The 10,650-nt window shown below is 50.3% G+C and overlaps 1 protein-coding gene across 1 annotated transcript; it reads right to left on the bottom strand.

The window, feature by feature from the left end:
* Positions 1–1,890: 1,890 nt before the first annotated feature.
* ALOX5AP (arachidonate 5-lipoxygenase-activating protein) lies at positions 1,891–10,397 on the bottom strand. The gene is made up of 5 exons (XM_010572712.1): positions 10,272–10,397; positions 5,573–5,672; positions 4,347–4,417; positions 3,319–3,400; positions 1,891–2,689 (listed from the first exon to the last, which is right to left on the bottom strand). Exons 1-5 carry the CDS (start codon positions 10,339–10,341, stop codon positions 2,527–2,529), a joined length of 486 nt encoding a protein of 161 aa, XP_010571014.1. The 5' UTR covers positions 10,342–10,397; the 3' UTR covers positions 1,891–2,526.
* Positions 10,398–10,650: the final 253 nt, after the last annotated feature.

Raw genomic sequence — 10,650 nt, 5'->3', positions numbered from 1 at the left:
TTAGCAGCATCGGCGCAATCAGCAGGATGGGAAAGCTGTTTGCATGGAGCCCCGACTCCAGGCCAGGCGCTGCCATGCTGAGCCCTGCACCAAAACACCTGTGCTGGCCCCCGGAGCTTGCAAGCCAACCTTGAATGGGAGCCATCAAAGAGGACTGGTCACTTCTGCAACCAGTCACGTCCCCACGTCCAATGCAGCTCAGTAGGTCCTAGTGAGTTCACGTGTGTGAAATCCCAGTATGCGCCCGTACATCTTTTACAGTAGCATATGACTTTTGTATGTGATCTATAGAATCATAGAAGGGTTTGGGTTGGAAGGGACCTTTAAAGGGCATCTAGTCCAACACCCCTGGAATGACCCTACGTTTGTGGCTTTCTGACTCGCTTGTGTGCAAAGTGCTGGCAAATGTACCACCCAGATCGGGGTGGTTTTACTGCCAAAACCGAAAACCAGAGCTGTCTAACACAGTGGGGAAAGCCCAAATAGCACTGACGTTGCCTTCCTTTCATAGAAAGAGTGGGAAGGCAAATGCAACCACAAGGCTTGCCTGTAACGTGGAAAACACAGCATGACATTCACAGAGAATTTTCATAGTGATCAATTTATGTATCACCTGTTTGTCTGATACTATCATAATTTGCATTTATAGATAGATGGAAAACAGATTTTGCCTACATTTTCATCTCTTTTGTTATCAGAAAGGCTTTGAGGAAGTAAGCAGGAGATACTCTTGCAAAATAAATAATTACAGCAAAAAGTGGGCCTTAGTTCCCTCAGAAGATGACCTGATCTTATCTGAATACAGCTGTGTAGAAACCAACCATCGAGTCAACAGAGAGGCTTGAGAGTGCTGGGGTAGATTATCTGACCCAAAATAGACATTTGAATCCTCTGCCTTTTATAGCTGGCTGGTGGAGCGCCTCTTCCCATGCTGGCATGAGACGTCAGAAGGAGGTCAAGTGAGCTGCTTCTTGTGATAGAGGACAAAAAGGCACAGGGGAGACTCATCCAGCCTGGGTGAAGCAGGGTTTGGGGTGTGTTACGGTTGTTTGAGAAGGAGGGGGGGGAAGGAACCTAAGTGCTGTACCCAGGAATAAGGTGTCTCAGCAGCTATAGGTTAGGAGGTTAGATTATATTTTTTGAATTACCTATTCTAACCAGTGAGAACATTTATTAGCTAATCATCATGCAATAAGTATGTTTATTACTAATCTTTCCCATCTAAAATTCCTGTAGAAAATAAGAAAAAAAACAGATGTATGTTATTTTGGCAGGGCAAATGGCCGGGTGCAGAGGAGAGTAGCCACGCACAAATGCCTCTGCCCCGTCGGGCAGCAACAAAACCCACCAGCCTTGGTGTGGTCCAAAGGCAGTTGGCTTTCTGCACCTGCGTTTGCGAACAGCTCTGCAAACCCTCTTCTCACATAGCAAGGAGTCTCTGTCCCTCCCAAAGGAGTCATAAAATACAGCTTTATCCATCCTGTGTATGGCAATCAGACAGCCTTAAGAGCTTAAGCACTCATAGGGTAGCAAAGTTTAAAACGATTGCGCTGGCCTGTTTGCCTACCTCGATCCGCTTCTCTCATCAACCTCGCCCCTTGGTATGGACTTGGAGGGGCACATTGTTAGTGACAGAGGCAGAAAATTGAACTTGCTAGTAGAGAGGGAGTTGTTAAACTCGCATCCTCGTGAGGCCGTGCCCGGGGCGATCAGCAGCTTGCACAAAAAGCCCGACGCTGCTCCCCTTGCTCCGCTCACCGGCCAGCTGCCGAGCCGTGGAGCACTGGGATCATGCACCAGGCAAAGAAAATGGGAGCGAACAGATTTCATCCTTTTAGCCTGTTTTATTAAACAAAGCCAAGCAAAACAAAACCAACCCCAACGTCAATACACCGGCTCCTCATTTACGCAAGACCCCTTTCCGCGGCTCTGGGAGAACAAAAAGGCTGAAGTGTAAATGAGATGAGTGTTGGGAGCGTTACGCGCATGAATATTTATCGAGGAAGACCAGACAGAGGCCAATTTGCCACCCTTCTGCAGCAGCGGGAGCTCGGTCATCAACAAGTGGGAGGGAAAGGGTAGGTGGAGAGGCTGGTCCGTGCTTTTGCATGGGCAGGGGTGTGCGGGATGCTGGAGAAAATCTGTGCCTGTGCTTGAGGATAACTGCAGGAGCTATTGGTCGGGAATGACGCTGGGTTTTGGGACAAAAGCTAAGTACAACGCAGTTATGAAGCAAGCGTACAATGCCCCTTCCAGTCATGCAATCAGCTTGCAGGCTGCAGTTTAGGGAAAAAAACTCTAAAGAATTAACTAGAAGTTGTTACCATTCCTTGGGCATGCCGAGTGCTCACAATAAATCTTTTTCCTGAAGGAAAAAGCAAGGTTAAATCAAACTACAAAGACCATCAAGCATGAGATTTACAGCAATCTAAAAGGGTTACGGGTTCACGTCTTAAACAGCTGAATTATGGCTGCTTCTGGGTATCGATATATTAAGCACGCTGACCCCCTCAGTGCTGCGGGGAGCTAGGGTATGAGCAGCAACGGAGAGATTGCGCTGGTTATCGTTTTTATGTACATTTCAAAGTCACTTCCGAAAAAGAAGATGAGATAGTAGTTGAGTATTCCAGCCACGGACATGAGGAACAGAAACAAAATGATGCGCTTTCCAAACAAGTAACCGGGAGTGCTGAGGAGACAGAAAGAGGGGAAAGCAATTCGTTAATGTACGTCACCTCACACGAGAAGTCCTTAGACTTCAGACTCTGCTGTTAAGACAAGCCGAAAGACCTCGGGGGCTGAGACGGAGGGGGGCAAATTTCTGCTCTGTCTTGCACTGCAAGGCAGCCACGAGCTCTTAAATGCCATTTTCAGTATCTGTTTGGGTCTGGATTTGGCCTCCGGTGCTCAGTGCAGGCTGCTGCTTACGAAAGTGGCTATTCAGAGGGGCTCGTATGTCTTCTCAGTCATGACAGGCTGTGGGACAACCTTCTTTCACGTGTGCGTACTGAGTTTTATCAATCTAAAAGGACAGCCTTGTCCAAATAGCGGCACAAACGTGCCAAGGTTTGCCTTCGCAGAGGCTGTGAGCAGCCGCTCTGTTCCTGCAGCCCCCCTGACCCCGGTGCTGCCGCATCTCCCGCGTCTCCCACAGGTTTTCCTGCACCCAGAAAAGGAGGGGGTTCCTCCGCTCCCCCCCGTGCAAGCCCCCGTCTCGGGCAGCACCACGAGCCAGACGCGGTGCCTGCGGAATCGGCAGCGTCCGGCTGCGCTCCCGCCGCATCGCGGGTTTTGTCAAGAGGGTCTTCAAGTCCTTACCTCTGAGTCCTTTCCCCGAGGTAGCCCACGAAGTACTTCTGCCTCACAAACAGGTACATCAGGCCAGCAAAGGCGGCAGGAGCTGGGTAAAGGGTAAAACAAGGCGTTACAAACGCCAGCCCGGGTCTCGCTGTACGTACTGTCCCCATCTGCTGCCTGGGCTGGACTGGGAAATGGGAATCTGCAGCCTTGGGTTATGGGACAAGGGCTGGAACCGGGACAGAGACCTTTGCGTGGGAAACAGCACTCGCCTTGCCCTCACTCTGGCTTTTCTGAAGACTTTGTGGGTATAATCCTGCCCACTGCAGAGCACACACTCGTCCCTGTTGGAAACCCAGTGTGGGGCATGCCGGGCTTGGGGAGGAGGGTGCCAGCCCAGGCACTGTCTTCGCCAGAAATAAAAGGTAGATGCACTTCTCCAGGAGCAGGTGGAGGACTATACTAGGGTCCAATACTCATTTCTGAGCACATAAAAAGGGGCTTTTCCCTCTAATTCTAGCCTTCCCCATACCTGCAGGCAAAAGCCCCTATTATTCTGGTCGGGAAACTCCTCTTTTCCAGAAAGAATAGCCACGCACCCCAGGAGAGCACTCAACTTTAGGTAAACTCAAATTGCATCGAAGGGGATCATATTTAGAAATGCAGGTAGGTACTCCTGGGCTGCCCTCAGTGCTGGGTAAGGCTGGCAGCTCTGGCAATTTAATCAAACGAGCCCATTTCCAGTCCTGAGAGTGAATAATGTGGCATCCAGCATCCAAGTACTACACCCTCCACCCAAAACAGAGGGATCTCATCCGTAATGCCTGTATGTGTCCCCAGCATTGTATTATTATTACATCTGTTGGCATAAACCTTGCCAGGAGTGTGCTGCTAATTAAACAGCACGCGTAGTTGCAGGACAGCCGGGTGAGACAGGTTCCCCCGCTGCAGGAGGATTTGGTCCCTGGAAGTGTAACCTCCGAAGCACTTGCCATCCCTTGCTGAAAGTGGTGCAAGGTTGAAGGGGAAAAAAAATAAATGAGTGTTACCTTGGCTGCAGAGAAGGCCAGCGCACCAAAGCACGGCGAGAAACGTAGGGTACGCGTGTCCGCAGTTCTGGCTAGAAAGAAATTTATAGGAGAGAAATCAGAACACAGGGAAATAGAACCCAAATCGACACGTTTCACCAGCAAAGGGTGGTGGGCCGTGAATTTGGGCTGCACTAACGCCCTTGCGGGTGGGCTTTTACCCCAGGCGGCTGCTGGGGGCCGGCTGGCGTGTCCGTGCCCGAACCTGGCCGGCAGGTCTGCTTCCCAGTGTCCTTACTGGGATAAAGGATGCCTTTGCCCTGCCTGACGAGGAAAACAAACCGCCCTGCACACACGCCAGGCACCCGTGAAAGCCTCTAACCTGTTTGATAGAGGCATGTGTATAATAGAAGCTGTATGCTTTATTGGCTTGGGATATCCTTGTAATTAAGTCATATTAATCAAATTAGTGGCACTGAGAGCTGCGTGAAACCAACAAAAGGAAAATCCCACAGCAAATAGGAGTGTCTGACAGTTAACGTGTCTCTGCAGGAGAACAGGAATGATTTCCAGCTGCCTCTTTTGGCTGGGAATGCTTTCCAAGGGGGAAGCGCTCTGCCCTTGGCAGAGGTTGCACACCTGTGAAGGGCAACACTGGGATGCCCCATCCAGTTTCAAGCAGTACTTCATGGGTAATAAAAAATATTTTATGTTCTTTTCTCTTCTGGGTTGGAATTAATTTTCCCCCCTGCTCTCTCTGAAGGGATGTCAAAGACAAGAGGTACCGATGGGGCAGAGAAGCGGAGAGCCGTGAGCTGCGGGAACTGCCTGGGGACAGAGGGACAGGGGGTTTGTACGAGCTCTGCCACCAACCTGCTCCTCAGCAAGCCAGCATCTCCCCGCCAGCTCTTTTTTTTTGATCCACAGCCCCCTTGGGACACGAGCTGTGCTTGTATCACACTTCCAGCATTAGCTACTGCGGGGTGCATGGGCTGCCGAATGGAAGGACGTAACACACACAAGGGCTGCAAGTCCAATACACGTACAGCGCTGGTGTCCAGAAAGGAGCTGGGTTCACCAGCAAACATACTGGAGAGCCATGGGTCTAAATGCAGCTGCAATGCACACCACAGCAATGGGACTGCAGAGCAAAGTCTGGACCATAAAAGAGTTTGGATTAAACCCTAACGAAGAGAGAGACGAACCCCTCTCTGCCCGCACCAGCTCCTCAGGGCTTGCTTACTCACTTGGCAGTGTAGACGCGGTCGAAGGCGGAGGATCCTGGCCGCTGGAACCCCTTGCCGTTGCAGTGTTTGCTTTCATGCTCCAGTTTGCTAGCAAAAAAAGCTGTTAAGAGAACACAGTGTTCGATCTGAGATGCAATTTGGTGATATTGCAGGAGCTGGGCTTTGTGGGCTCAGCTCTGTTCTCACGAGCATCCAGGCTGGACGGCAGGAGAGGACGCGGGTGCGTGGAGGTGCAGGATGTGGCCAGGGTGCTTGCTCTGTCACCGAGGTATAACCAAACCCTCCGTGCAAGTGTGCAGGGCGATGCGACCTCAAACAAGCCCACACATTCCTATGTGACTGACAGCAGGTTCTCAACTCGCAGCCCTCCTTCATCCCCGCGCTGCCCTTCTGGCAGCCTGCACCTCCGTCTGCTGCAGAAGTACAGCCCTGACTCCGTCCTTTCAGTCCCCAGTGGGTAAAAAACCTTCGAGCCAGAGCTGCCAACCCCAAATCTCGGTCTCTAACGGAGCAGGGAGACAAGGGAGTCCCTTCTCTTTTAGTCATACCCGTTTGCCCAAGCAGGGACATCCTGCAGGGCTGGTTCATTTTCCCGAAAGGCCCCTTGAAATCCTGGTCCCGATGGCTGATCTCTACACGTCCGTCTTGCGTGCATCCTCCTTTTAAGCAACAGTGTTGTGTCAGGGTGTTAGCTGCTGCAAAAATGCAGCACCTCGAGATAAGGTACCATGTGCTTGACAAACACGTTTTATCTGATGACACTAAACCTGAGACCATCAATCATGTGTGTAAATACACCAGGCAGAGCCCTGACAAGCTGCGAGCTGCAAGCTCTGTGTTGTCGCACATCCCACCTCAGCGTACCCAAATCGCTCTGTGGTTTAGAATATTAGCCGAAGAGATATAGAAAAGATAACCCATCTGGAAAGATGTTATTCTAACAACAGAAGTGTAACTTGATAAGCTGCAGGATTTCATCCCCGGAATCTGAAGAGTTACCTCTTTTTTCCCCTCGCTGATGCTGTAAGTAGGTCTTTTGTACTTCCATTGCCTTCACTAAAAGCTACTGAGTTTTCTGCCTTCCAGTATGAAGTGATTCCCTGGGTAAAAACAGCCTTTCTCCAGAAAAATCCCACAGTGCTTTAAGCCAGTGTCCCCGCTCTCAGCCAGGCTGCAGACCCTCCTTCCCACTGTCACCAGTGCGGTGCACTGGCCGGCTCCTGGAGGACAGTCACCAAGAATTCCCATCATCTCCATCTGCACGCCACCCCAGCCGTTGGCATGGGGTTATTAACCTGCCTATGGGGTCTCAGAGAACCTAGTTGAAGAGGATGAGGTCGGACGGCGATTTTTTGTACAGTGCAAAGCTGCTGTGATGGGAAACCGCTTTCTGCAGGTCTGGGACTGCATGGGCTCCCTGGGATAGGTAGCATACCTCCTCCCTTCCTTTTAGCACGTACGTGAAATCACTAGAAGATGCCACAGCTTCAGAGAAAGCCAAGAGTAAGCTATACATATATATCTCCCTCTCTGCTGCTGCTTCCCAAATGCCAGCGTGCCGCTGCAGAGACTCCACGATGCCGAGAGCCATCAGGCTGAACACAGACATGTCCAACGTGATGGCGGTCACTGAGGACAAGAACTTGGAGGTGCTGGTGGTGACACTCTGGGTGCACAGTCTCTGGGATCAGGGCTGGGCAGACATGGGGGTGCTGGGTCTCCTGGGAAGGATCTGGCTGTGGAGGTCTGGGCGTCTGTCCTGGAAGCTCTTGCCGTCTCTGATGTGGCGTATGGATCCTTGGTCAATGGACTGGGCATTAGGGCAAAGGACAGAGGTGGGGTTATCATGTACACCCGCACCACGGATGAGGAGCAGGCTTTGTCTCACCTTACTTCAGAGACATTGAGAAGTGTTGGGGAGATGGATGTTTTCCTTCTGTAAACAGTGGGTGACAGAAGGAAACAGGGGAAAGCCACCTCCAGAGGTCAATCCATCCCTCAGAGAGCTACTGGCATGAGGGACACCACCCCCCTGAAGTGCTGATCTTTCTCCATTGACTCATGAAAGAGCTTAGACAACCACCTCCCACGAGATACCCACCTCTTCGCTAGAGAAAATGCCTGGGTCGTTTGCCTCCAACCCGCTGCAGCGGCCGTATTTCCTTAGGACCACGTGGACCCCCAAGGTGAGGGCAGTAAATTGGAAGGGAACCCAGCATCTCACCACCATATGGAGAGGCAGAACCTCCTGCTTCAAGTGAGATTTTCATCCTGAAAGTGGGTCCGCAGTCCTGTGGCTCCTTAGCCCTGTCAACCTCACACGCCATGCAATCTCCCAAAATCTCCCCAGAAGGCGACCCGAGAGGTGGGTCCCAGCTTCTGAAGCTCTGCAAAGGACCAAAGCAGAGCCGACAGACCACATCCAGTGGTGGACCTTGCCAGGTATCAGCAACATTGGGCTGCTGTTAATCTGGCATCAGGGAAACAGGAGACTACAGCATGAAGCAGCTTGCAACACCGTGGTTATACTTTCTGCTCTTTATTCTAAACCTCAAGGCAAGAGGTTGGTTTCACAAGCCCACATGAGATGAGTGAGTGGAGCAAGCCTGGAGCTGAGGGATTTCATTCTGCTCAGCTGCACCAGGAGATGATGTCCAGGGCTGCACAGGCTGCCCTGAGCCTGAACCACTGTAGTCCCTCTCTGGTCAAGTTAACGGACAAGAGTTCAATCCAAGCCTGGTTGTTTCACAAGTTCATGTCAACAGAAACCATGCACTGAAGCTCCAACCTAGCGAGTGCTGGCAAACACACAGGTTGGTCCTTCTTCCCTTTGACTTCGCTTTGCTTCCTCCATCCTGAACTGCTCAGCGATGACCACTGATTTGCATCAAAAGCTGCTGAATTGCAACATCTCTCTGATGCAAGAACAAAACCTAAAGCTACATGTGTGACTCAGCGGCATCCGGCCACACGAGTCATTCTGTAGGATATGGAGATTCCTGCCACAAACAAGGTGACAGTAAACGGACATCAGACTGGGGCAGCACCACAGCCCACCTCCAGCTTCAGGAATGACAACATTCACCCAAACTGTTTTCTAATCCTGCACCAGATGCAGAAAAACATATAAACCTGAATTGACGTGGTATTGACTTCACGTAAAGACAGTCAAGCAGGTGCCCAAGTGCTTTGCTGAACCAGAGCTGTAGCCAGAGTTCAGTACAACTGATATCCCTTGACAAGCATTTCTATCGCCATAAGTATTGCACTTGTTGCAGGACTGCATATCAGTTGGGTCTTTCTAGACAGTAAGCTTGGGAGAAGGAAATCCGATGATGCAAGGTCTGAAATCATGGTTTAGGGCTGCGTGCCACTCGTCCTTGGTACACTAAGTCCTCTGCCAGGCTCCGCGTTGCCCATTTGCAGCAGTCGGGTCAATAATCTCAGAGACAGATTTCCATGAGGTAAAAGTGCATGTCAGGCTGGAAGGCAAATGCCTGAGTTTCAGAGTGAGAGGAAAAAAACTGCATATAAAGTCATTTGGTTAAATAGCAAGAAATGTGTATTTGAAACATTTTTTTAATTGCAATTTGTGGTCTGATCTCAATGTGCTGTATTCTGGTGACACCACACACTGTGCATTTACCAGAAAAGAGCACTGGGTTACAAGAAGTGGCATTTGGTGCCTATGTCAAAACTAAACCAGACTGTAAGTCTTTTTTTTTTTTTCTTCTGGCAGTCAGGCTTATGCTGAGGCTCCCACCACTTCCCCTCTCGGCAGCAGCCCAGGAATAGCCCATTTCCTAGGACCAAAGGTAGGGTTTGTGCTCAGTGGGAATCTCCCATTCGTACCAAGAAGCCTTCACAGAAGATTTCTAGCACTCGCATCAGCCCCCCATGCCAAACTCTCAAACCTGGGTGAGCTCAGTGCAGCTTGGGCAAACCTCCCTCCTTTCTCTGTATTCTGGGCAGAATTTCCTGCTAAAACGATTAAGTGTTTATTTGTAGGAGACAATGATGGAGTTAAAACCAGATTTGCACAAGAGAGAAACTTGTTTTATTTTTAAAATTCTGAAGAATACTAGGGACTGTAGAGTTCTGAATAAGAGCTAAAAAAAGGAAACTTCTCCATTGCAGGAAATGCACAGCGTTCTTGGGACCACAGATGATCAGTTGAACTGTAGGACCTGGAGATGTAGGAAAGCAGGAGAGCTGCCTGCCCACAAATAACCCCAACAGATCCCTCCGATGAGTCGGTGCAGTTTTGCCCCCTTCGCCCAGCTCCGTGCAAAGCTCTGACCCATCGCAGTTGCCCGGCTCCTGCCCATGGCGGCAGGGCTCTGGCTGACAAGCTGCCCACATTTGGGACTTTAGCCAGGCAAGGAGGTCCCAGTCATCAAATCTAAATGCATATTGTCACAGGGAACCCCAGCGTATTATTCCTTTCCTTAGCTGACATATGTATAACAAAATCCCTCCAGAATATCACAAGAGTAGGACTGTGTGACTGCCACAATACTGCAACAACAGCCTGCAAAATTATACGCTTAGAAGATCATTCCTAAAGCCAAAGTCGTGCCTAAGCACATGCGCACTTATAACCAGAGATTATCTATCCAAAGATTAGATCGGCATACATCCCCCTGAACTTTTCTCAGCTCCCCTTTAGCCTTTAAATAAAAGCTTATTTTTGTCTTACCGTTCTGGACAACGCTTATCAAGGTGACGATGGCGAGCAGGACAATGCTTCCCAGGGTTTCCTGGTCCATTTTGCGAGCGGGTTGTGAGGGTGGACGCTGCAGCCTTGGCGGCAGCTCAGCCCTGCAAGCACGGAAGGAGGAAATGAAGGTCTTTCTTATCTTGAATCACAAAACACTTCCTATGGTTTCACAGGAGAGTGACGGCACCCTGCGCTCGGGTGCCTGAAAGCAACACAGTTCCAGGCTCACTCTCTCATCACATACAGATGAAGCCCGGAGTAACAAGACATTATATGTCTGTGATCTAACAGGGTATATAATGTGGAAAGATACCTATTGCCCTTCCTGCACGGGAGCAAAATAGCAACCTTGATATCT

This window comes from Haliaeetus leucocephalus, unplaced genomic scaffold (genome assembly GCF_000737465.1).
Source record: "Haliaeetus leucocephalus isolate CR32 unplaced genomic scaffold, Haliaeetus_leucocephalus-4.0 Scaffold351, whole genome shotgun sequence".
NCBI lineage: Eukaryota > Metazoa > Chordata > Aves > Accipitriformes > Accipitridae > Haliaeetus > Haliaeetus leucocephalus.
The sequence above is the reverse complement of the archived record's forward strand: the minus strand, read 5'-3'. Positions and strand labels throughout refer to the sequence as shown.